The 26794-nt window shown below is 45.7% G+C and overlaps 1 protein-coding gene across 2 annotated transcripts in view; it reads left to right on the forward strand.

Moving 5' to 3' along the window:
- The window catches only part of FAM168A (family with sequence similarity 168 member A), a 134554-nt gene extending 118571 nt beyond the window's left edge, over nt 1-15983 (forward strand). For both annotated transcript variants that reach the window (XM_082247405.1, XM_082247406.1), the window contains 2 exons: nt 9794-9923; nt 15636-15983. In XM_082247405.1, the coding sequence (XP_082103531.1) occupies nt 9794-9906 (113 nt within the window). In that variant the 3' untranslated portion in view covers nt 9907-9923; nt 15636-15983. The remainder of the gene's footprint in view (nt 1-9793; nt 9924-15635) is intronic.
- Nucleotides 15984-26794: the final 10811 nt, after the last annotated feature.

Genomic DNA, 26794 nt, shown 5'->3' on the forward strand with positions numbered 1-26794 from the left:
ATACCAAAGAGGACCTGTCATTAAAATGTCCGGTGATAGATGTGCAGAGACCTCAGCTACTGGAATCTAGAAGATGAATTCCAGAAATTGGTGGCTAATTCAGCCTGCCAGAAAATAATCTAAAATTCAGATGTCCGTTATGGCCAAATAGAGGGATTAAAAGACAAGTCCAAATAAAGTGCATGTATACCTATAGCCAATTTTTAAATCACTTTTGGATAGACTAGGAAAGGGTTAAAACCCTCTGTCGGTTTATTTTTTTCTGTCTCAGTTCCATTGGGAAGACTTCTATTTGTGTTTTTATCCTGAAGATGAAACAGGAAGTGAGAGGAAATCTCTCTAAATTCAAACCTAATAATGTCTCTGCGCTATGGATGCATAAAACAAAACCCTAAGTGCTGCTGTTCAAAAATTCTAATTTCTCTTACGTCCTCCGACAGTCGCCGCCTCTTCATATTCGTCACTATGGGGTTATTGACCTTTGCTCCGTAGGAGTAGCTAGGCAACAGAATATGTCAATATTAAAGCTTTTAACATATCCCACCCCCAGGGGGTGGTCCCCTCAGTCAATACCCTCCTGCTTCCTGTATCCATACCTCAGTTTCAATTGTCTAGCTCAGGAGTAGGCTGGCTGATTCTGTGCTGGGGCTTTTCAGTCTCAGCTTCTTTTCTTTCTTTGATTTTATTTGAAGTTTTTTCTCTTCCTTTTATTAGCTGTTTATTTTTCAGCACTAGTTAGGTTCTTCTGATGAAGATGATCGTGCGGTGCTGGGTCTCGGGCTGGCCTCCCTGGGGTTCTAGGGCTCAGGGCCAGTGGCTTCCCAGCCTGCCATCGAGCGTTCAGTCAGGTTTTTTTCCTGGCATGTGTGAACGACCCATCCCTGTTCGCTGCAGGGATGCTGTGGTGAGGTGGCTACCTCACTGGACGCCATGCGGTGTCGCACCACAGTTCTATTGCGTCCTGACTGCGACTCTCCCTGTCCTCTGTGCAGTGGCTTGATCGCTTGGGCGGGCTCCCCACGCCATTCAGGAGGTAAGTGTACTCTATGTGGGGACCTGTCTGTTTAGTGGGTGTCAGTCTGGGACTGTGTAACCCTGCATGTCTGAAAACACTATGGGGCTCTCTGTCTGGATTGCTGCTTTCTGTGGGCTGCAAGGGGGGGGGTTCCTCTGTCATGTTTTGTGTAACAGGCTGTGTTTTTTTCTGTGTGACATGCTGTATGCTGTGGGGCATGATGTGAGACATGTTTGTGGGCATACTTGCGGCGACCACTGCGGCGGTCCGCCATTTTATTGCAGCAGGCTTATGGTGGCCGATACTGTGTGGGGAGAGCGGCGTTTTTGGCGCCAAGCGCCGCCATTTTGGCGGCGGTCGCTCAGGCCACATGTCAGCGCTGCATGGTCTCTGCCTTTGCAGTCCTCCTCCGGCGGCCATTTTTGTGTAGCCTTCCATAGGCTTTATAGGAGCGGTCTGTATTGCATCACTTCCTTTGCCCTGAGAACAGCGATCGATGCAGCAGCAGGTTTACCTTCCTTATTCCTGTATTCCTTGTCTGAGTTTTGTACTTCTCCCTGTGGGGGTCGGTGTGTACTGTGTGTGTGCGGTGGGCTACGCTCGCCGCGATCTTAAAGGGGCAGTACCCCTTTTTTTCCTGCAAACTTTTGGGTCATGGATTCTCAGGAAAGCAAATTTCCTCCCACTTTAGTGGGGGGCCAAGGGTCTGCTGCTTCCCCCGAGGGGGGCGATTTGGCTACCATTGTGGCTAACCTAGCTGCTCAGGTGCAGATGCTTGTGGCGGCTCAATCCACAAAATGGCCCAGAGTTTCAATTTCCTCTGATTCAGAGGGCGATGGTGATGGGGCTTCTATGGCTGGGGTCCCCTTTTCGGGGTCCCGCTCGTCCCTGGACCTTGTAGGGTCGGAAGGGGAGGCAGAGGTTGAAGGGGTTGATGATTCCCCCCCTGGCTCGTCTGAAGAGCTTGCAATCATGGATGAATTGGTTGCTTCTATCAAACAAACACTGCATTTGCAGGATGAACCATGTCCTCCTGCCGTCCTGGCCTCTTATGGGACGCAGCGGAGACGCAAATCATCGCAGGTTTTTCCTTGCACTGAGGATTTTCAGCGCGCTGTTAGTGAACAATGGCGCAATATAAAGAAGCCTTTTGCTGTGCCAAGTAGGTTCAAGCTGCGTTATCCCTTCACACCCGCCACTGATGAACGTTGATGTGTGCCGCCTCCGGTGGATCACGCGGTGGCAGTTTTGAATAAATCTACTGCAATTCCGGCGGAGGATACCCCGGTGTTCCGGGATCCCACGGACAGGAGACTGGAGTCTCTTGCCCGCCATACTTACTCGGTTACCGGTTCCATGCTACAAGCTATTTTTGCTTCCCTTATGGCAGCTCAGGCTGTCGCGGATTGGACGCAGGTGCTCAGGCGCGTCCTGGTGGCTGATTCTGCCCCGCCGACAACGCTGGCTATGGTGGATCAAATTCATCAGGGTGTCATGTATTTGTGTGATGCGGACTTAGATATAGTCCCTTTGGCTGCACGTGTGCACAGCGTGGCGGTGTTGACACGCCGCTTGATATGGCTGAAATGTTGGTCTGTGGACCAATCTTCTCGCAAAACTTTAGCTAATCTACCTTATACGGGATCTCGCCTCTTTGGCGATTCCTTGGATACACTGATTAAGGGGATCACTGGGGGTAAGAGCACGCTCTTGCCCCAGTCTCACAAGGCTAAGTTTGCTCAAGGTAAGAAGCATGCTTCGTTTAGACCCTCTCAGGGGTCCTTTCGTGCCTTTCGGTCGCACTATAAGGGCAAACCCTTCAAAGGTCAAGGCTCCCAAAAGAAGCCGTGGACAGGTAAGCAGAAGTCTGGCCAGTCCGGGTCCGCTGCCCATAACAATGCGGCCTGACGGGGCGCCCTCACCCAGTTCTGGGGTGGGGGGACGTTTGCTCGGTTTTCTTCAACCCTGGCTGGCCCGCGTTCGGGACAGGTGGGTTCAGGAGATCGTTCGGTCCGGTTACAAGATCGAGTTTCTCTCTCGGCCGGCGAGCAGATTTTTCCCCTCAAATCTTCAGCTGTCTCCGGAGCGTTTGCGGGATCTGCACCTGGCGGTGCGGGACCTGCGGGCTCAGGGAGTGGTGGTTCCGGTGCCTCATCGGGACAGATTTCGGGGGTTTTATTCAAATCTGTTCACTGTGCCCAGAAAGGAGGGCAAGGTACGTCCGATTCTGGACTTAAAAGCTCTGAACCGCTCTGTGCAGGTTTGCAAGTTCCGCATGGAATCCCTGCACTCGGTGGTGGCTGCTCTAGTTCCGGGAGAATTCATGGCATCCATCGATTTGAAGGATGCGTACCTTCACATCCCCATTTTCGAGGGTCACCAGAGGTACCTTCGATTCGCCATTGTGGAGGATCATTACCAATTCGTGGCGCTGCCTTTTGGTCTCGCTTCGGCTCCGCGGGTGTTCACCAAGGTGCTTGCATCGGTTCTGGCTTTATTGAGAGCCCAGGGCATCTCGGTCCTGGGGTATCTGGACGACATTCTGGTTCGGTCTGCGACCAGTCAGGGTCTGGTAAAAGACCTGTCCGTCACAATGTAAACTCTACAGGAGTTTGGTTGGACGATAAACTTTCCAAAATCGACGCTGTGCCCGTCGGTTCGTCTTCCCTACCTGGGAATGATCCTGGACTCTGTTCAGGCGAAGGTCTTCCTGCCGGAGGACAAGCTCAGGACACTTCAGGAAGAAGTCAGGTCCCTCAGGGACGTTCCGTGCTCGTCCCTCCGGACGGGCATGAGGTGTCTGGGATTGATGGTCTCGGCTTTCGAGGCGATTCCCTTTGCCCAGTTTCACACGAGGGGTCTCCAAGCGGAGAACCTGTCCAGGTGGGACGGGCGACCGCAATCTCTGGATCTTCAGATCTCGTTGAGTCCTCGCACCAGAAGGGATCTTCTGTGGTGGCTACAGTCCCCGGCGGTGTCGGGGGGCAAGTCTTTTCGCCCTCTTTCGTGGACGGTGATCACCACGGATGCCAGCCTGTCGGGCTGGGGTGGTGTTCTGGGTGTTCTGTCCGCCCAGGGAACTTGGTCGGAGGAGGAATCCTCCCTTCCGATCAACATTCTGGAATTGCGGGCGATAAATCTCTGCCTTCGACGTTGGACGGACAGGCTTCAGGGCCGTCCGGTTCGGGTGCAGACGGACAATGCCACAGCGGTGGCCTACATCAACCACCAAGGGGGCACCAGGAGTGCCCGAGCGGCTCGGGAGGTGGCCGACATTCTGTCTTGGGCCGAGACGCACGTCCCAGCGATCACGGCGGTTCACATTCCGGGGGTGGAGAACTGGCAGGCGGATTATCTGAGTCGCCAGACCCTGGACCAGGGAGAATGGTCACTCCACCCGGATGTCTTCCAGATGTTGTGCGCGAAGTGGGGTCTCCCGGATGTGGACCTGTTCGCGTCTCGTCTGAACAACAAGGTGGGAAGGTTCGTGGCAAGGACGCGCGATCCTCGCGCGTCGGACGCGTTAGTGGCTCCGTGGCATCAGTATCGACTGATGTTTGCATTTCCACCGATTCAGCTGCTATCCAGGTTCCTTCACAGGTTGTCTTCGGAACCGCTCACGGTGATTCTGGTGGCGCCAGACTGGCCTCGCCGGTCTTGGTACGCAGACCTCGTGAATCTGGCGGTCGACGCTCCATGGCGTCTGCCTTTACGAGAAGATCTTCTGTCTCAAGGACCGATATTCCATCCTGCTTTACAGTCGCTAGCTTTGACGGCCTGGCTGTTGAAACCGAGGTCCTGAGGGATAGGGGTCTCTCCCCTGAGGTCATTCACACTTTGATCAACGCTAGAAAGGCCTCTTCGGGGAAGGTTTACTACCGTACTTGGAAGGCCTATTTTGCCTGGTGTGAGTCCAGGGGGTTTTCCCCTCGCTCATACTCGGTGTCTAGGGTGTTGTCTTTCCTTCAAACGGGTGTGGACCAGCGTTTGGCGTTGGCCACGATTAAGGGTCAGATTTCTGCGCTGGACATTCTTTTTCAGCGCCCTGTGGCATCTAACCCCTTGGTTAGCACCTTTGTTCAAGGGGTGCGGCATCTGGTCCCTCCTAGGAGGGAGCCTTTGCCTCCATGGGACTTGAACCTTGTTCTGTCCGTGTTACAGCATGCTCCCTTTGAGAAGATCAGGGAGATCTCATTGTCCATGTTGTCCAAGAAGGTCGCTTTTTTGGTGGCAATCACCTCGGCTCGTAGGGTGTCGGAGCTGGCAGCCTTGTCCTGCAGGTCTCCGTATTTGGTGATTCACTTGGATAAGGTGGTCTTGCGACCTAATCCTTCTTTTCTTCCGAAGAGGAATTCGGAGTTTCATCTCAATGAGGACATCGTCTTGCCTTCGCTTTGCGCGAAGCCTAAACATCTAAAGGAGGTGGATTTACACTCCTTGGATGTTGTTCGGGCGATCAGGGTTTACCTGTCATCGACTAAATCCTTTTGCAAGATGGATTCTCTATATGTCCTTCCAGAGGGGCCTCGGAAGGGCATGGCGGCGTCGGCTTCTACCATCGCCAAATGGATCAGACAGACCATTGAACAGGCATATGCTTTGCAGGGAAAAGTTCCTCCTATGCCTGTGAAGGCGCACTCTACCAGATCTTTGAGTACGTCTTGGGCCTGTCATTATCGGGCTTCTGTGGCTCAGGTGTGTAAGGCAGCGACTTGGTCGTCCGTTCACACCTTCTCAAAGTTCTACAAAGTGGATGTTCAGGCATCGGCAGATGCTTCCTTTGGCCGCAAGGTTCTTAGTGCGGCAGTGCCTTAGGGTCCCTTATTTTTGGGCCCTTGGCTGTTTTGGGATGTTTTTTTGTCCCTAGGTTATTTGTTTTACCTGGGTTGTTGCTCCTGTTGAGCAAGTTTTTTCATGCTGCCCAGCTGGTTTCCTTCCTTTGGTAAGGTTCCTTTTTTCTGCTGTGGGTACTGCGTTGCCTTGGGCGCGGCTGAGTTTCCCACTCCTCATGTATGCACTGCTTTGGGACATCCCCATACTGACGAATATGAAGAGGCGGCGACTGTCGGAGGACGTAAGAGAAAACTGAATTTTTGTAAAATCTTACCTGTAAAATTCCTTTCTCTGAGTCCTCCGATAGTCGCCGCCCCTCTTTTGGGGTTTGTTTTGTGTACTCTACTGCTATTCTACTGAAACTGAGGTATGGATACAGGAAGCAGGAGGGTATTAACTGAGGGGACCACCCCCTGGGGGTGGGATATGTTAAAAGCTTTAATATTCATAAGTCCCAAAAAAGTTCAATTCTCTAAACTAGTAGCCAGTGAAAGTGCAAAGGTGCTAAGGTGCTTCTTATTATGCAGGTCAGTGCCAATCTGTGCCAAAATAAGGTACAATCTCGTGAGGATCCACTCCCTATGGATGATTCCACTTACCAGACTGCCAGGACCCCCTAGCAATACTGCATGTGGGTCAAGCACGCTAGGTCCGGTGTGGAATGGGATCTTTATCCTTAGGACTGGTTAGATTCCAGTAATCGATCTCCCCCAGATGGACCAGTAGGATATAGAACCGTAGGGAAGGAAGACTCAAATGAGTGTAATCCCGTTTGAATTTGTTTATTATATACAGCAAGAGTAACACTCACATTTTAGATGGTAAGAAAAGCCCTGTTACAGATGTAATCATATGGCGGCTGAGGAGACTTCCTATGAAGCAGTGCTCGCTCGGGGCTGCGCTGGTCCCGGCTTGCGTTCCACCGTGACCAGAAGTGACGTATCGTCTAGCGTAAAGCCGGAAATTGCGTTGACACGTTTCGCCCTCCTCCAAAAGTAATTTTTTTTTTTATGATGAAAAAAATGGGCTCTTTAAATCTGTTGCTAGTAAGCAACATATGACGTCGCTCCGGTCCTCCAAGGCCATAGAGTGCAGTGGGGGCCATCTTGCCCTGACTCGACTTCCTGCCTGAGAGGAGAGCAGACCGGGTCGTTTTCCCCGGTACCGACGGGTCTGGTAAGCGGGGAAGTGGCAGGAGGGGGACGCACCTCTCCCGCCACCCTTAAAGGCAGGATTCATACGGTCATGGAAATCCTGGAAATGTTTTGGAATTTTTAGATGACACTTTCCAGGCCTGGAAAGGTCATGGAAAATTAGGAAACACACTAGGTTTTGGAAAAGTCATGGAATTAAATTACTGTGGAGAAGCGGGGAGCAGATGCTTAATTATTTTAATTATCTTATAATTATATTGCCACATACTGTATTTACATTTCGCTGTATTAGCGTCCTTCCGGGTCCGCGGTATGTGCGGGCTGTCATTGGCCAGCAGCAGCCGAAGAGATGACCCAATCAGGCAGCGGGGAGGGCCGGCCGCGGTTTGCCTGGAGACACTGTGACTGGCTAGCAGCAGCAGTAACAGCCGGGAGATTGTCAACCAAGCGAAAGCGTCACTGGAGGGCGGGCCGGCCGCATGAACGTGATGATGACGCGGAAGGGGGCAGTAACCGTTTCGCGCGCCTTCCAACCCCCCTGCAATGCTTTCCAAACCCCCCCCTTAATTCTCTCCAGTCCCTCCCCCCCCCCCGTGCCCTTCAGCTCCTCCAGTGCTCTCTGCTTCCCCTGTGCTCTTCTATCATGTCCGCAGTCTCTGACCTTCTCTTGTATCATGTCCGCAGCCTCTGACTACCTCCTGTATCATGTCTGCAGCCTCTGAGCACCTCCGGTATCATGTCCGCAGCCTTTGAGCACCTCCTGTATCATGTCCGCAGCCTCTGACCACCTCCTGTATCATGTCCGCAGCCTCTGACCACCTCCTGTATCATGTCCGCAGCCTCTGACCACCTCCTGTATCATGTCCGCAGCCTCTGACCACCTCCTGTATCATGTCCGCAGCCTCTGACCACCTCCTGTATCATGTCCGCAGCCTCTGACCACCTCCTGTATCATGTCCGCAGCCTCTGACCACCTCCTGTATCATGTCCGCAGCCTCTGACCACCTCCTGTATCCTGTCCGCAGACTGACCACCTCCTGTATCATGTCTGCAGTCTCTGACCACCTCCTGTATCATGTCCGCAGCCTCTGACCTTGTCCTGTATCATGTCCGCAGCCTCTGACCTTCTCCTGTATCATGTCCGCTAAATGTACAGTGTGTGTCGTAAAACGTTTGACATTTCGAACATGGGAGAGGCAGCGCTGTCTAGCCACGCTAAAGGTGCAAAGCACCAGTCTGCAGCTGCGTGCTTGACAGCTTCCAATCTGATCGCTGGCTTTTTCACCCGTGCGCCTGAAGTGACACCGGCTCCCAGCTGCGGCAGCGGTGCTTCCATCTCATCCACTGTAAAACAAGGGACCATTTTGAGTCACGCTGTATCCAGAAACTAAACCCTAACTGCAGAGGTACTGTACACTACAAAGATTGTCATTTATTTTAGTAACAATATGCTGGGTGGGACATGGATTTTCTTCTTATTTAACATGTATACATAGACATTTCATGAAACATTAGGTCATGAATTTTTACGTGAAGTCATGGAAAAATCATGGAATTTTTTTGTTGAAAATGTGTATGAACCCTGTAAAGGTGATCCCGTGGCGAATCTGCCGCTGGGATCACCCTTATGTTAAAGCGGTCCGCCCTCCTTTTAAAAAAATACTGGGGTTATGGTGGCTATCTGCTGCCATAACCCCGGTCTATAACATCAGTAACAACGTAAATACACGGTAGGCAGTCCGTAAGTGGTTAAAAAAAAGAAGGGATGAACAACAGCTGGGCCATGACAGGTCCTCTTTAAGGAGAGATCTGGGGTCTATTACACCCCAGATCTCTCCTCTGGCTTCCATAGCATCTGATCTGATGCTTGTTCAAACCGGTAACGGCTTGTTTATATAAGACCGGAAGTGATGAAATCCTCGTCACTTCTGGTTTCTGATGTCACATAGTTGGAGGAACAACATCAGTACCTTTCATTGTGTCCCAGGAATCTGATGCCTCCGGATACGACCTGGAGGTGGGGAGGACACACCTCTCCCGCCACCCATAAGGGTGATCCCACGTCGAATCCGCCGCTGGGACCACCCTTATATTAAAGCGGACTGCCTGCTGTTTAAAAAAATACCGGGGTTATAGCAGCTTTCTGCTGCCCTAACCCTGGTATTTAACGTCAGTACTGACGTAAATACACGGTGGGCAGTCCGTAAGTGGTTAAAAAAAAGAAGGGATGAACAACATCTGTTGTGACAGCATAGGCCATGATAGGTCCTCTTTATGGAGAGATCTGGGGTCTATTATACCCCAGATCTCTCCTCTGGCCTCCAAAGCATCTGATCACACAGAGATCAGGTTGATCTGATGCTTGTTCAAACTAATAATGGCTTGTTTATATAAGACTGGAAGTGATGAAATCCTCGTCACTTCTGGTTTCGGATACCTCTGAGAGGTACTGAGCAACATCAGTACCTCTCATTGTGTCCTCGCAACCGGATGCCTCCAGTCGCATCCTTACCAGGCTCCCAAATCGCACGGGAGAGCAGGGAGGGGGAGGTCAGACCCCCTTCCGCAGCCTGTAAAAGTAATCCAGCGGCTTCTTCGCTGCAGTGATGACCGAGATATCACTCTTTCCAATCCAGCGGTATGTTGACGGCGCACCAAATTATTTGTGCCAATTGCAATCTCTCTGTCCCACAGGAAGGACAAAGTCATGAAGCAGACTGACCATGAATGATAGAATCTTATGGAATTAGTAGGACAGATCCTAACTTTCATCACTTTTCTTTTTATCCAGGCACGTTACTGACCACGCCTCAGCACACTGCCCTAGGAGCACATCAAGTCTCTGTGCCAACATACAGAGCTCAAGGAACCCCAGCGTACAGCTATGTACCTCCCCACTGGTAATCCGCTGGCCTGTCTATGTAAGTACAATAGCCATGCTCATACTTTATATACACAGCTATGGGGGTACTAGGGAGACCTCTTGTGGTGCCTCAGTGAACTGCATGATCATGCTAGGACACAATTGACTTAGCAAGGGCCCATTTATATACACAGCTATGGGGGTACTAGGGAGACCTCTTATGGTGCCTCAGTGAACAGCATGATCATGCTAGGACACAATTGACTTAGCAAGGGCCCATTCCTATTGTGCGTTGCTCTCACTCATGCCATTTCAGTCATTGAGTCACAATGTGTATAAAGCATATGCACTCAATATCTCATTTTTAGTACATTTGGCATCTTGCCTCCACCTCCCGTTGTAAGGAAGCCTTAATTCAGGTTAGCTGCCTCTCTGGAGCCATTGAGCGAAAATCTCCCCAGTCGGAGGTCACAAAACCTGACGTGAAGTTGGACATTTATTTACTATTACAACTTTCATGCATCTTACTCCTCCTCCCCGCCACTGTTTTTTTTTTCAGCAAATTGCAAACAAAAAAAAAAAAACTTTTTCTGCAGAGAGCAGCCTGCCTTTATCACTTAGGCGAGAAGGAAGTCTCCCCATGTTACAAAGCTTCCTAGGATACACACGTCATGCATCCCAGGAGGCTTTGGGGTTATGTAGAACACACTGCAATTGCGCAGTGGAGCGTCATTCAGGAGGCTGGCTGCTAGGACCCAAAAGAGACAGCCAGCCTCCTGGTGACACCAGCCAAGGAGATGAAGTCGCACGACCCAGCGAGTGCCGGCTTTTCAAGTGATCACAGGACATGATTCACTAAGCGGGTGAGTATTCTATCAAAATTCAACGGGGGGGGGGGGGGGTCATGATACTCGTTAATTTAAAGCGGAGCGCCACCCAAAAGGGGACGTTCAGCTTTGAGGACTAGTTCCCTCCGGGGGTATCTGATTTTGACAGGTACCCTCTATGACCGCCTAGGCCAGTGGTCTCCAAACTGCGGCCTGGGGACCAAATGCAGCCCTTTGCTTGCCTTTATGCGGCCCTTGGGGCACTGTATGCCAATAATTGGGCACAATTCCTCCCCCCCCCCCCACTGAGACCAGTAAAGGGGCACGATTCCTCCCCTATAACCCCATCGATGGGGCACAATTTCTCCCAATGATACCAACAATTGGGCCCAATGACACCAATGAAGGGGCACGGTCCCTCCCACTGACACCAAAGATGGAGCACAATGCCACCCAATTATACCAACGTTTGGGCCCAATGATTCTAAACATGGGGCACAATTCCTCCCACTGACTCCAAAGATGGGGCACAATACATCCCAATGATACCAACATTTGGGCCCACTGACACCAAAGATGGTGCAAAATTCCTCCCACTGACACCAAAGATGGGGCAAAATTCCTCCCACTGATACCAAAGATGGGGCACAATTCCTCCCACTGACACCAAAGATGGGGCACAATTTCTCCCACTGACACCAATGATGGGGCACAAATCCTCCCACTGACACCAATGATGGGGCACAATTCCTCCCACTGACACCAAAGAATGATATAGGTTGTCAAGTTCAGTCATACCTCTGATGAAGGAGCTTTTCAGCCCCGGAACGTGTTGGGTGATTGATGTCAACCCGTTGTATCTCATGGTGCTTTATACTTGGACGCTGGGGTCAAGAAAGGGCGCAAACCCAGAGGATATAGTCCAACATCCAGGAGCAATGTGTCTCCGTAGACAGCAGGGAGCCAGGCCGGCTTATACATCACTTTTTGATATAGGTTGTCATCTTCAGTCATACCCCTGATGAAGGAGCTTTTCAGCCCTGAAACGCATTGGGTGATTGATGTCAACCCGTTGTATCTCATGGTGCTATATACTTGGTATCTCCATGTCTTCCTGTTTGTATCATATTTGTATATGCCGCTATATATTTCCATGTATTAGCGTTTTTATGAATTTATATTAATAAAAATAGCTTTTATCAATTTACCCTCTACTACTTTTTGGTGCCATTAAAGTCCCACCCATAGGGGATTTTCCATATTCCTCTTCATGACCAGGCCATATTTTTTTGCCATACGACACTGCGTTACTTTAACCAGACTATTGCGTTGTTATGCAACAATGTACCCAAATAAAATTGATGACTTTTTTGTATAGAGCTTTCTTTTGGTGGTATTTGATCACCGCTGTGGTTTTCCTTTTTGTGATATAAACAAAAAGACCGACAATTTTGAAAAAATATATATATTTTTTACTTTCTGCTATAAAACACATTTTGTTGTTTGTTAAAAATCTACGTTTTTCATCAATTTAGGCCAATATATATTCTGCTATATATTTTTGGTATAAAAAAATGCACTGTCACTGTACTAATGACACTGGCAGGAAAGGGGTTTAGCACCCGCCACCAGCGGTTTCCCGCCCCCCCTTGTCAACGGGGACTCTGATGCACGGGGCAGGCAGCTCTGATTGCCACCTGACACACCCGCGATCGCTCCCCACCGAGAGAGAAGGACGGTCAGCTGTTGTTAACACATCTGACCGTTCTTCTCTCTGAAATGATCATAGAGCGCCTGTGCTCCTTCTATATAGGATCACATGTCCACGCCCCCCCCCCCCCCCCCCCCAGTTAGAATCACTCCCCTAGGCTTACATTTAACCCCTTGATCTCCCACAGGGTTAACCCCTTCCCCACCAATGTCATTATTACACTAACAGTGCATATTTTTAGCACTGATTACTGTAGTAATGTCACTGGTACCCCCAAAAATGTCACCTAGAGGTCCGATCTGTCCGCCGCATTGTCGCAGTCCCTCAAAAAAAAGCAGATTGCCGCCATTATTAGAAAAAAAAAAAGAAAACAATAAAAATGACAAATCTTTCCCGTAGTTAGTAAACGCAATAACTTTTGCGCAAACCACTCAAAATACGCTTACTGCGATTTTTTTTTTTTTTACCAAAAATATGTAGCAGAAAACAAATTGGCCTAAAATGTTAAAAAAAAATATAGATTTTTACATTTTTTGGGGGGGAATGTTATATAGCAGAATGTGAAAAATATTTTTTTGTTTATAGCGCAAAAAATAAAGATCGCACAGGTGATCAAATACCACCAAACGAAAGCTATATTTGTGGGGTAAAAAGGACGTCAATTTTATTTGGGTACAGCGCCGCACGACCACGCAATTGTCCGTTAAAATAACGCAGTGCCCAGCATTTGGCCTGGTCATTAAGGGGGCAAATCCTTCCGGTCTTAAAGTGCTTAATGCCTAAGATTTAAAAAAAAAATGTCCTTGTTTATATCGGCCGTGAACCGGAAGTGACGTCATGACATTGGTCCGGTCCTCCTAGGCCATAGAGATGAGCAGAGGCCATCTTTCCTCTGTTTATCTCTGTGGCCAACCGCCGGATTGAATTGAAGTGGGCTTCACGACCAGCCATGTAAGCCTGAGAACCACCAGAAAGCAGCAGAAAGTGGACCTCTCCCACCACTTCTTAAATTTATCCAGCAGCTAATCAGCCACTCGGATCACTTTTAGCAAAAAGTTTCAGTACTAGGACTATGGCATCTAGCTGCATCCATACCCCCGTATTCAAAGGTCAGAGTAACGTATTCTCCCCGTTAGGTGGTCTGCAAGTACATGTGAGTACAGTAAAACCTTGTATTGAGAGTAACTTGGTTTGAGAGCGTTTTGCAAGACAAGCAAAATTTTTTTAGAAACTTTGACTTGATAAACAAGCAATGTCTTGATACACAAGTATGGTCATGTCCCAACTTAGTATAAAAGAGAAGAGAGGTGGACAGCTTTACCCCGGATGCCTGCATACTTAGATGTGCCTCTTTTATACATCAACCATCTGAGTGGCTAAATGTTGAACGTTCATTAACCACTTTAGGACCGGAGGATTTTCCTGCTTTACGTCCAGGCCACTTTTTGCAACTTGGCACTGTGCGACTTTAACTGACAATTGCGCGGTCATGCAACGCCGTACCCAAACGAAATTTACGTCCTTTTTTCCCCACAAATAGAGCTTTCTTTTGGTGGTATTTGATCACCTCTGTGATTTTCATTTTTTGCGATATTAATAAAAAAACGAGCGACAATTTTGAAAAAATAACAATATTTTTCTACTTTGACAGTTAAAAAATATCCAATATATTCAATTTTTGTCATATATTTAGGCCAAAATGTATTTAGCTACATGTCTTTGACAAAAAAATTCTCAATGAGCGTATTTTTAACCGTTTTAAGACCGGAAGATTTTACCCCATTCCTGACCAGGCCATATTTTGCGATTCGGCACTGCTTTATTTTAACGGACAATTGTGCGGTCGTGCGACGCTGTACCCAAGTTAAATTTATGTCCTTTTTTTCCCCCACAAATAGAGCTTTCTTTTGGTGGTACTTGATCACCTGTGCGATTTTTACTTTTTGCGCGACAATTTTGAAAAAATAACAATATTTTTCAAATTTTTTTATATGAAATCCCCCCCCCCCCCCAATGTAAAAATCAAAACTTTTTAACATTTTAGGCCAATTTGTTTTCTGCTACATATTTTTGGTAAAAAAAATCACAATAAGCGTATTTTGATTGGTTTGCGCAAAAGTTATCGCAGCTACGGGAAATTTATGTCATTTTTATTGTTTTTTTAACTAGTAATGGCGGCGATCTGGCGGTAATCTGCGATTTTTTTTGTGGGACTGCGACATTGCGGCGGACAGATCGGACCCCTAACTGACATTTTTGACACTTTTGGGGGTACCAGTGACATTACTACAGTAATCAGTGCTATACATATGCACTGTTACTGTAATAATGTCACTGGCAGGGAAGGGGTTAACTTTATTTGTGATCAAGGGGTTAATGTATGCCTGGTGCTTACTGATGTGTGTGGGGGGAGGGGACTGTGTGACACAGACAAAGATTGCAGGTTCAGCTATGCTGAATCCTGTATTCTGTGACTGTTTGTTTACACAAGCGGGCGGATCTCCTCACTCGATCCCCGGCAATGAGGGAAGAGCGGCGGTGATCATCGCCTCTTCTCCCCTGGCCCGACTCCCGCTGTGTCTGAATACAGCGGGAGCTAGCCTCCGGTGGCGCTCGCGCGCCACCCACAAGGGGAGGAGTCCAGTGACGTACGTCTACGTCGCTGGACGATAACGAACCACTTTGCCGCAGTATGCTCCATGTGAGCGGTCGGCAAGTGGTTAAATGTAACCATATTGCTACACTTAGAGGCGCCTTTCTTCTCTTTTATACTTCGTTGCTCATGCTGGATTTTACTTCTAATCCCCTTGTGGAGGCGCCATTTGTGCATGGACATTTTATGGTTTATCACAGTGGTCCTCAACCCTGGCCTACAGGACCCACTAACAGGCCAGATTTGCAAGATAACTGACTAGAGGGATAACTAAACTGAAGGACTTATGAATAAATGGTTCTGGAATGACACATCTGAGTTTCCATTTTTTATTATGGGGGGGTCTTCATTTTTTTTACTGTACATGAATATGTTTGCATATAACCAGGCAGATAGTGAAAAGCCCACTTGGTGTAGGCTCCGTGAGCAGAGCCCTCCTATCCCTTCTTTATTGAAATGTATTGTAATTGTACTGTCCCCCCCTTTGTACTATAAAGCACTGAGCAAGCTGTTGGCACTTTATAAATCCTGTATAATAATATCTGTGACCAAACTTTTTAATGTTTTTCTATCTTGCAGATCTGGAGTAAAACATTGTATGCAAACGCTCAAGTCTTACATGGGTGCTGGAACAACTGATGAGCGGCACCAAGTCTTTCTGCAAGATCAAAAACAACGGAACACACACAAAAAAAAAAAAGTGCATCGGTCACTTTAATATTCTTAGTGTTTTTGTAAAAGCTGCTTTTCTGTAAGCCGCCACCTTTTCTGTTTTTCATGTGTCACGCGTTACCTGTTCCCGAGCGCAGGGACCGCCCCCCCCCCTTCTCCGCCTACAACATCGCTGACGTCTCTGCGCTTTTTACTGGTATCACAGTTTCATTTTTCTGCCACTCATTAATACATTTTCCCTTTTTTTTTTTATTTCTTTTTTTCTTCCCAGTTTATTATTTTGTTTTTTATTTTCTCCTCCTTCAGTTTTCGAAATTTCATTAATGCAGTTTTAAAATTGTGTCTTCCAAAGCTCACTGTCTGGCATTAGAGAATTGTCGAAAATTCTGTTCTCGTCGTAGCTGTGATGGCCCTCGCTTTATCACAAGAAAACTACGAAACGAATGCAACTTTTTTTGTTTTTTTTTTTTTGCTTTGTTTTATTTTTGCAATGAAATTCGAGGCTGCTATACTAGTTTTTTTTCTTGTGGGAAAAACTAGAAGTATTCTACATGTTACGTACTAACCACCACTTTTCTGTAAAAGCACAAAATACAGACATGTCTCGTGTTTTTTTTTTTATATTGGAGGGCATCAAACATCCCCCCCCCCCCTGCCACGGGCCTTGCCCCCTCATCTGAACAGTTAATAAAACCGGCACAAGACCACTATACCAACGTGCTATCACAATTACACTACAATTGTACCCATATTCCGGTGTCATTGACCCGAGTGGCGCCTGGGACCCCGCACGCGGTCCAGTCTTTTACTCTAGTTGATGAGATGTTGTATTTGTGAGACAGTGTTATGGATAGAAAGGCTTGAGTGTTATTGTAGATAGCTCAGTCCTAGTTTGCATGTTCGCATAGGAATGAACAATTACTCCACGATGTACAGGGCCTGCCATGGCAAAGCAGTGAGCCACTTTTACCCTCCTATTAAGAAACTTTGACTCCCTCCTTTTACAGCCGCTTGTCCGGTTCAATGACTATCTGCTCAATGCAAAGATGTATGAAGCCTCTGCAGCAGATATGCAATATACAAGCCTTAGTCCAGGCGCATGGTCTCTTTCCTGTGGCTGAGGAACTGCAAGCTCCGGCTTGTCTTTAAGGGCACACTGGACATTGTAGTTCCCCTGTCGCCACAGAGAGGCCAACTTGCCCAATGCCCATGCCTCTAGCTGTGGTTCTAGTTTCTGTAGCTGGAGTCTGTCATATATTAAGTGGTATTTTAGTGTACATTTTGGCCACCATCCCCTCTTCTACCCCTCAAGTCACGATTACACAATTACCTCAGCTTAGCACTGGAATTTCCAATAAGCCTAACTTTCTAGAACACTAAACCTCAGAATACACTACAGACCAGTCCTTGTTTCATTTTTTTGGTGATTTTCAGTATTGGTCATCGTTTCACAATGCCATTTTGAACTTTGGGATGGGCCCCCAAGGGCAGCTTGCAAAAGAGACACACTTACCTTTCCCAATAAGGACAAAGTAACATTGTCTGCATATAGCCCAGCAACCCAAGCATGTATACTTACCCAACAACCTGCTGCTTCCTACTGCAGAATCCCATCTGGTCTATGGCTCAGTGTTGGGAGTCTAGACAGGGAGGGTTTTCCCATGAGCCCTTCCACGTTACAATGTTGGGTCTTTGTGAGTTGCAGCTCAGACCCAGACACTGTCAAATGAAGAAGGTGACGAGCTCCCTCATACCTGGAAGCCCCTTTCCCAATTAGAACAATGTAACATCGTCTGCATATAGCCCATCAACCCAAGCATGTATACTTACCCAACAACCTGCTGCTTCCTACTGCAGAATTCCATCTGGTCTATGGCTCAGTGTTGGGAGTCTAGACAGGGAGGGTTATCCCATGAGCCCTTCCACGTTACAATGTTGGGTCTTGGTGAGTTGCAGCTCAGACCCAGACACTGTCAAATTAAGAAGGTGACAAGCTCCCTCATACCTGGAAGCCCCTCTTGATTAACATGGGCTCTGGTGCAGTGAGGCGTCATGGCTCATTTACAGTCTGGGGGAGTGGCATATCCTTCCATGAATTTGCATGTCAGAGTTCCTATACTCCCACAGGTCTTGTCCCTTTTCATTTACAGAGAGACCAGGGGGCTTAGAACCTAGCAGTACAATTACGGACTTGCAGCTCAGAACTCATCGACTTGGCATGCCTTTCCCATCCTGCAGTGCCACCATATCTAGTGCAGCTTGGAAGTAAATGACTTGGCATGCCTTTCCCATCCTGCAGTGCCACCATCTGTATTGCAGCATGGAAGTCATTGACTTTGCATGCCTTTTCCATCCTGTGGTGCCACCATCTCTATTGCAGCTTGGAAGTCAATGACTTGGCATGCCTTTCCCATCCTGCAGTGCCACCATCTGTATTGCAGCATGGAAGTCAGTGACTTGGCATGCCTTTCCCTTTCTGCAGTGCCAGAATCTCTATTGCCGCTTGGAAGTCAATGACTTGGTATGCCTTTCCCATTCTGCAATGCCACCAACTCTATTGCAGTTTGGAAGTCATTGAGTTGGCATGCCTTTCCCATCCTGTAGTGCCACCATCTCTATTGCACCTTCAAGGTCAATGACTTGGCATGCCTTTCCCATCCTGCAGTGCCGCCATCTCTGTTGCAGCTTGGAAGTCAATAACTTGGCATGCCTTTCCCATCCTGCAGTGCCACCATCTCTATTGCCGCTTGGAAGTCAATGACTTGGCATGCCTTTCCCATTCTGCAATGCCGCCATCTCTATTGCAGTTTGGAAGTCATTGAGTTGGCATGCCTTTCCCATACTGTAGTGCCACTATCTATATTGCAGCTTGGAGGTCAATGAATTGGCATGCCTTTCCAATCCTGTAGTGCCACCATCTCTATTGCAGCTAGGAGGTCAATGAATTGGCATGCCTTTCCCATCCTGTAGTGCCACCATCTCTATTGCAGTTGGAAGTGGCTATCAGACTGAGTGCACTGGGTTTAGGGGCCTCCAGGGAGCTCTGGAACAAAAAAAACCTTCTGATCCAAATTTTAAAAGTTTCAGGTGGAAGTATTTTTTCTGCTGCTGAAATGTTAGGACTCGTTCACATCACGTGGTCTTATATGTTATATGTTATAATGCGTTGCTGTGCATTACCATTCATTGTCTGTTGCACCCAGAGCGCATCTATAGTACGCTGCAATGCACCTGGACTGAAGTGCACCATAATGCATCATAACACACAGATGCTAATGCTCTGTGCATTTTAGTGTAATGCATTTTGGAAAAAAGCACAGGTTCTATTTTTCATGCATTGATAGCAAATTCAAAATGGACTTACGCAATGCGCCTCAAACCCATGCGTTGCAGCGCACCATAGTGTGGCGTGAATGGCTCTTAAACCGCAGTGCAAATCTGCATCTGTTGAATCCACATAGTCCAGCGCCAGCTTATTATGCCCTCAAAGAGACAACACAAACCTACATTCAGTCACCTACTTGTGTATTGGTTTTACTGGCTTTTAATACAAAACGTATCCAGTCTTTTCAGGAAAACAATAAAATCGCTATTTTTTCCAGCATTTTGTATATTGAGCAGCGTTGTACATCGGATGTGTTTGTTGCAAATACCGTATAGTGTTGTCATGTAGTATTGCACTGTGTGCGGTCTTTGTGGCTGCAGTTGTTCCTTGTCTGGCTTTTTAATTGGCTCTCCAAGAAGTGGCGTGGTCTAGCTGATTTGACATTGAAGGAACCTATGAAAAGTAGTAGCAATAACTTGCCTCCTGCAAGAGGGGAGGGGCTCTTTACTTGACCAATAGACTTGCTCCTCCCTGGATGCACAATAGTGACATAGGTGTTTGTAAAGGTACTTTGCACTTGTTACTCTTTCTTCTGCAGACGGTACTTGAGGTTATTCGGAGAGATTAGGTTTAAGCAATACATTTGTTGTGTGTGCATGTGCAAAATATAAAAAATTTTGGATTTTTTTCATGTTTCTCTTTAGAGGACTAGGAGGGTGTCAGTGAAGTGTTGTGTGCTTGTTATGTTTGCCCCTTTCTATCTGTTTAAACAGAAATTAAAGAGAATTTTGTTTCATTTGGGTCAGTAGTGCAACATTTAGCTACCAGCAACTTTCAACATGACTTTCACATTTTTACAGACTTGCTGATCCATAATCTTGTTTTGTACAGAAATGCGCTCTCTAGTGGTCCCTTTTTTTATCAGGGAATTTGATAAGTGTTAATAGTTAAAGAAAATTGGACTATTTCCATTCACAGCACAGGGATAGAGTCTGCAGATAGCTCACCCCCTGGTAACTGCACTTACCCAGCCATCCTCCAATGCCACTGCTTTTTGGCCTTGGGGAACACATGACCACACTCAAGTGACACTGGCCCACCGAGAATGTGCCACCAGTAACCAGACCCAGACACTGTTAAGTTGGTTGGGGGAGAGGCATAACCTCATCTCCCTTTCTAAGTTCTAACATTAAAGCTTAGGTTGGGTTGTTGCAGCGGCAAAGGAGTGTGGCTGGGTAGGCACATTACATTAAATGTATTATATCTACATTTATAGCTAAAATAGTTAAATAGTTTTCATTTAAAGGATACATTTACTCCACCTTTGTCAACCTCAAAAAGTTTCATACCTCTCTCTGTGTACATTTAGCAGTTTCATGTTAATCTGCATTTGCTAAGAAATTGGCAGCTACCGAGGTCCATGCCTATAACAGTCCCCATGTAGCTGCTCCCGCTCAGCTTACACTCGTTAAGGAAGGAACTCTGCTTCCATGATGCCTTGCTGAACTAAAAATAAATTATGATGCAATTTAATTAGAAATAACAATTAATTCGATGTTCAGTTCAAAACTAGCATGGAGAAGTGCATACTGGAGGAGTAATCACCCAAGCACTTAAAGCGGTAGTAAACAGCAATTGGGGAAAATATTTCCCTGCAAGGCAATGTCATAATGTGCATATGCATCGCATACTAGCACATTATTAGAAACTTATCTTAGAACGAAGCCCTCCAGTGCTGCACTGTCACTGCTGAGAGGGCTGACATCTTCCTCTGGTCTTCCTTCTGGGTTCGCAGCCTCCGGCTACATGAGTGGCAGGGGGCGCAATGACGTCACTCCAACACATGCACGTGGGAGCGGCCGTTTACAGCACGGGCTCTGAAGGTCCGGCACTGTATACTGGTGAAGTCACTGGCTGCATGCACTCTGAATATGCCCTAAACAGTGCAAGTTTAGGAGATATTCACAGTACCTACAGGTAAGCCTCATTATTGGCTTATCTGTAGATATAAGTGGTGTAACAGAGTTTACTACCACTTTTAGTAAAATGTACTCAGCCCCACAAGCAAACTGGACCTGTCAAACCTGTTTCAAATTTATAACTAAAAGTTTCATTCTAAAATATAAATGGAAGCTACACAATGCTTCAAGACTCCTCTGTATTGAGCAGTTAGGGGGGGGGGGTCTCAGATCACACCTTGCATTGCTTAACCAGCAGGGAGAGCACATGTAGTTTGATGCTGATTTGTTGCCTTTGTGCTGTGAGTAAATCTTGTTCAACTGTGTATTGTTGAATTGTGATGAAGCCAAGTGAAAACTAAGTGGGGTGTTTGATAGAGCCCATTACAGCTCCCTGCAAGAAGACCTGCACTTCCTAATTTTTAGATTTGTTTTTGCAGATAAGTCAACATAGTAAATGCTGCCAGTACATTTTCACTACACAGTGCCCTCTGGTATTGACAAGCAAAAAATGCCAGCATCACTTTTTTCCCTAGAACAGTGCATTCTATGATAATAGGTCATGTAACTCTCCAAAAACTTTATATTTTACTCCACAGAACAGCCAAGCACTGATACACTCTGCAGGACACCACTGCTTGTACAGCGTAACCACACCTATATGCAGTGGCGGCATGCCATGTGTGCTGAACACAGGGAGGTGGAGGTGAGGTTCGGGCATCTCCTATTTTTGGTCTAATACCTGTACATCAATCAATCATATCCACACATGTGTTGTAAAAGCCTAAATATATGATACATTTACTTTAAAGCATAAGTTTAGCTAAAAAGAAAAAAAAATCCTAGTCTCATTACATGTAATGAAGGATGTCTGACATTGTGCAGGCAGCCGGATCCTGGTGAAATCTTCACTGCAAGGATTCCTGTCCTTTTCCTGTTTCTGAACCTCTGATGATGCATTAATGCATTAGTTAACAGCTTTCGGTGTTCAGGCAGAACAGCAGTACAGATGGTATGACGGGGGTTCCTCCTCCTCCATTGAAAAAAGTTCTTACATTGATTACACTATTTGTACCATGATCTGTAAATGAGGGAGAGTCTGATCAGTCACAGGATTCTCTCCCCCAATTCACAGATAGTATTACAGGCAGTGTAATCAATGTAAGAACTTTTCTTAATGGAGGAGGAAGCCCCGTCGTACCATATGTACTGCTGTTCTGCCTGAAGACCCGAAGCCGTTAAATCACTCTTCGCTTAATTAGCTTATTATTTTATCTTCAGGTTCTTCAAACAGGAGAAGTTCATTGTTAGTGTTTACATACACTATAAGTGTGTCTGTCACCTTATCACCACCCATGTAATGTAAGCTACCATTTTTTGAAGGGGAGTCCACCAATAAAATGTAGTCGACAGTGATATTTAAACATTGAAGGTCAAGTTGGCTTCAGCAAACCACCCGTGTGTATGTTTTGATATAGCTATGCACATTTTCCATACTGCTGCAGATTGTGCCTCAATATCAAATGAGTATTTACAATGACAATTTCCTTTCACCCAAATTGGACAAAAATCAATCCCACACAGACTCCCCGTGTCATAGATCATACACTTGCTGTCTCTGGGACCGTATTTCTGTTGATGTCCACAGTCCTATCTGTAGAACTGCAAAGACAGAAAATTTACTATCTAACCTTTGTTCATTAAATTTGATATCCTCTACATAGTACAATATATCACACTGAATAGGACACTCTTTTTGGGATGGCTTTAGAGTTTACCAGATTATTTTAAGTTTACTGAAATAAGCATTTCCTAAGAAAAACTTTGCTATAATGTCAAACTTTTTTGGCATCATGTGATTCCGAGATTAATAGTAACTTTTTTTTACATAAAAGACAAATGCACTAGCGAGAGATCATTGGGTCACTATGAGTATAGCATGAAAGAAAGCCCTTGCTTCCATGACTTAGTGACTTAAAGGAAACCTCTCACCATAATAGACTAAAAAGCAGTTCAGTCGCTTATTGATGGCACCCATGCCTAGATCACATAAAAATTTGATCCAGTGACCCCCAGAATCTGAGCTGACATTTTATATTCAAATCTGTACCCATGTGGGTGGGAATTCCCCACTTCCTGCAATGCAAGCACTGTGCATATTTTGTTGGTGGTTTTTGAATTGTGCTTTGGAATGAAGGAAGAGTCCCAGAGCTGTGAATTGCTGGAATTTGCATATGGTACATACCTTGGGTTAGGTGAATCCTAAAGGGCCCTTTCTGCGTCACACAGGCTCTTCTTGGTGTTTGCAATTGGCGCCGTAGCTAAAGGATATTGAATCCCATGAATAAAAATATAATGCATCTTACTAGTCCTTAGATGGGGTGTGCTGTAGATTGTAAGCTCCTCAAGGGAAGGGACTGATGTGACTGTGCAGAATATAAAGCTCTGTGTCAACTGTCGGTGCTAGAATAACAATAATTCATAGGATAATTAGATGAAAAAAGAAAAGCCTGAAAAATAAAACAAATGAAGCTGTTACCCCTAAGCTACAATTTATTAAATATTTGATGGGTTTTGATACACTTTAAAACTGTTATGGGACATGGTTCTTTCAATATCCACCAATATTTACTGATCTTGCCTACCTCCACCTCCACTATTGTGTCTCCTTGAGGTGTTGGGATCATAAAAGTCTGAAACTCTTAACACCCAGGCAAACAATGTAGTCTATTCTCTACCTCTATATGGCAGGGTTGTGTGCTGTGAATCCTTTTTTAGACTGTGTATGGCTGTGTCGATGTTTGATACTTAGTTGAGGAAGAGAGAGAAGGGTGTGTACTGTGCCCATTGCAGCCCTCTATGTTGATGTTTGAATTTTAGCTAAGAGGGGTGTGAACTGGTGCCCATTGCAGCCCCCTACCAGGAGACGTTAATTTTCATATTATTTTCCCTGATGAACAGAACAAGTCAGTATGTTTCATTTACAAAACAATTCAGGGAAAAATTGTCTTGCAAGCAATCTCCTTTTTTAATCTCCCATATTGCATTGGGAGACTAAAATTCACATTTCATTTGTTTCATTTGGCAACAAAAACAGCCTGATGAAATACTTCCCTCCAAGCATTATTTTTATTTTCACACTTCACTCACTCCGCTTCATTGATCCCGGCCTAGTGGACCTCCTGACCTACAAACTGATCTTGAAGCTGCTATTCTGTGTACATTGTATACCAACCCTCCACATAGTCACTAGTTTTTTGTCCTTTTTAATGTCTGGGATTTTTTGTTTTCTGTAAGATCGATCACTGCTCAGTTTTTTTTTTAATAAGGTGGAGATGAAAACAGAGAAGGATTTTCTTACAATCGATACATTGTGTACAATCCACATTCAAATCCTTGTAAAGGGGAAAGTATGAACATATAGTAGTTATATCCGTTCAGTGCTACAATTATACCATTAGTAAGCAAGCCCTTATATGCGTATATATAAATATAAATGGAATATATCTTTGCTTTAAATATACTGTAATGCAAGACTTGAAAAAAAAATGCATATTGATAGTTTTCTTGGCCCCGATAGTCAGCTCCACGCAAGCTGATCTGTGTGTACGAGTATTTGCTCTTGTAAATTTAGGAACGACGGCTAGTGTTTTTGTTTAATTTTTTTAATTTTTCTGCAGTTTGATTATGTAATTTATGACACTTTTTTTATTTTACCATAAGTGTTATTTGCGTTTTTGTTTGAGCAGTTGATGTTTATTAAACTTAACTAGAAGAAATGTAATGATGCAGAACATTTCAGAAACACAAGTCTTGGGGCTTTTGCATTTGTCTTGGTTGGAGCATGTAGCTTTTTTTTTTTCCTTTAAAGCTAAACTGCAAGAGACAAAAAAAAAAGCCCTTGCAGTGGGGTCCATCTTCCAACTCGTTTTGCCTAGGGGATGATGGATAAAGCGATACACTTTCCTTATTCCCCATTCCCCATTCTCTCTTCAAAGCCTCCTCCCTTCACTGCCTGACTGGCTGCAGGTCTCTGATGTCACCCCATGAAATGCAGGAGCAGCAGTCCTGCATTGTATTTGAGTACTCCGAGAGCCCACCCAGGTTCCACAGCATCAGACATCGGAGGGGAGCAAGAAATAAGGCAAGTATAACATCTCATCCGTCATCCCTTAGGCGAAACAAGCAGTTAACTCTTGCAGTGGGGAAGGGGATGCATCACAAGGGTAAATGTTTTTTTTTTTTTTTTTCCCCCTGGGTTCAGATTTAAGGTTCAAACAAAAAAAATATTATTATTCATGCTGTTAGAAGTGTGTATTCAGCCCGACTGCCAGTTGCAGTTCAGTATGATGCATAACAAATACATATGGGGATGATGTATGAGAAGTGTGCTAGATGGAACATTTTCTTCTTGCCTATAGCTGCCAGAGTGCCGTTTTCAAAATAACATGAGCTGGTGGAGGCGGCAAGAGTTTCTTGCTATCGCACACTTTCATTACAGGAACTCTGTGGATCTGTTTTACGGAATGTGTGCCCATACAGCTGCTCAAACTCTTGTTCGATTTTCAGAGGTGGAGAACAAAAAAAATGTTCTCCTTGAGCTCCCTTTTCATACAAAAGCCACGATGGTCATGAGTACGCAAGCACCTCTAAACCTCTAATTAGTGAAATAAGCTGTTGCAGGTTGTATACACACAGTCATGCAAATTGAGGAAACATGTTGATAACTGAAGGGTGAATATTGGTGGTGCCACAACTAAGAACCTGAAAGCAGCCATCTTGGGCCCAATGTATGAAGGGTCCAAAGTATGTTTTCTTTAACACTAAGCAGTGAGAATCCTTTTACTGCTAAAGTGAATTTGAGAATAAAATAGAAAAAATGATTGGGTAGGTAGGAGCAAAGTTTTTTGATTGTGAAGAACCCAAGATGGCTGCCTCTATGAAGTACATAGCCAGGTTTGCGGTAATAAAGGTGATAGAATGTTCTTTAAAATTGATTTTTTAATATTACTCGGTTAAATTATTGGACGCTAGTGGGATTTTACTGCCATCATTCTTGGGGTAGTGTTTATAGCATTTACATGTATTAAAATTGAACATCTATTTTGAAATTGATTAGTACAGATTGATTAGGACATCTTTTGGGTTTTTTCTACTGTCTGTCCACCTAGCCTGGCCAAGCAGTGTTAAATGCTCTGCTGTGAGTTGAACTCTCTGTTTCCTATCACTGGAGAGCATTCTCTCTCCATGGAGAATCCAACAGGGGCAGTGGTACCAGCTTTATGGTTGAGGTTATATAAGACGCTTTGTGGATTCTCTACATGACTAAATGGAGAGTCAATTCAAGAAAAGAGAACTAGACAGTTCTACTCATACCAGAGCCCTAGCAGGCAGTGGGAGGAAATACCTTCTTAAAAGGCTCCCAACTCCACTTACTTTCCGATGCAGTTGGATTAAGAAGTCAAGATATTGGGTCTCTTTCTGGTGAATTCCACATAACATATCTTAAAGGGAGATACCATCAAGACCCATCATCATAGCTATAGATGGACCAAGTTGGAAACTCAGGTGGTCAGATCACCAGGGTTTCAGGAGACAACTAGTGGGTAATATACCATGCTTCCGTGGACTTGCCTTTCAATAAAAAATAATTTCAGTTAAAGTCCAGCGTAGATACAAGGCAAATAAAGAAAAATTGAATTTAATAGTTAATTTGTCATCCATGGACAGTGAAGGAGACATTGTTTAACCGATTAATTTACTTGTAGCATGTGGCCTACTAT

The sequence above is a fragment of the Pelophylax lessonae genome, assembly GCF_965119305.1.
Source record: "Pelophylax lessonae genome assembly, chromosome: 2".
NCBI lineage: Eukaryota > Metazoa > Chordata > Amphibia > Anura > Ranidae > Pelophylax > Pelophylax lessonae.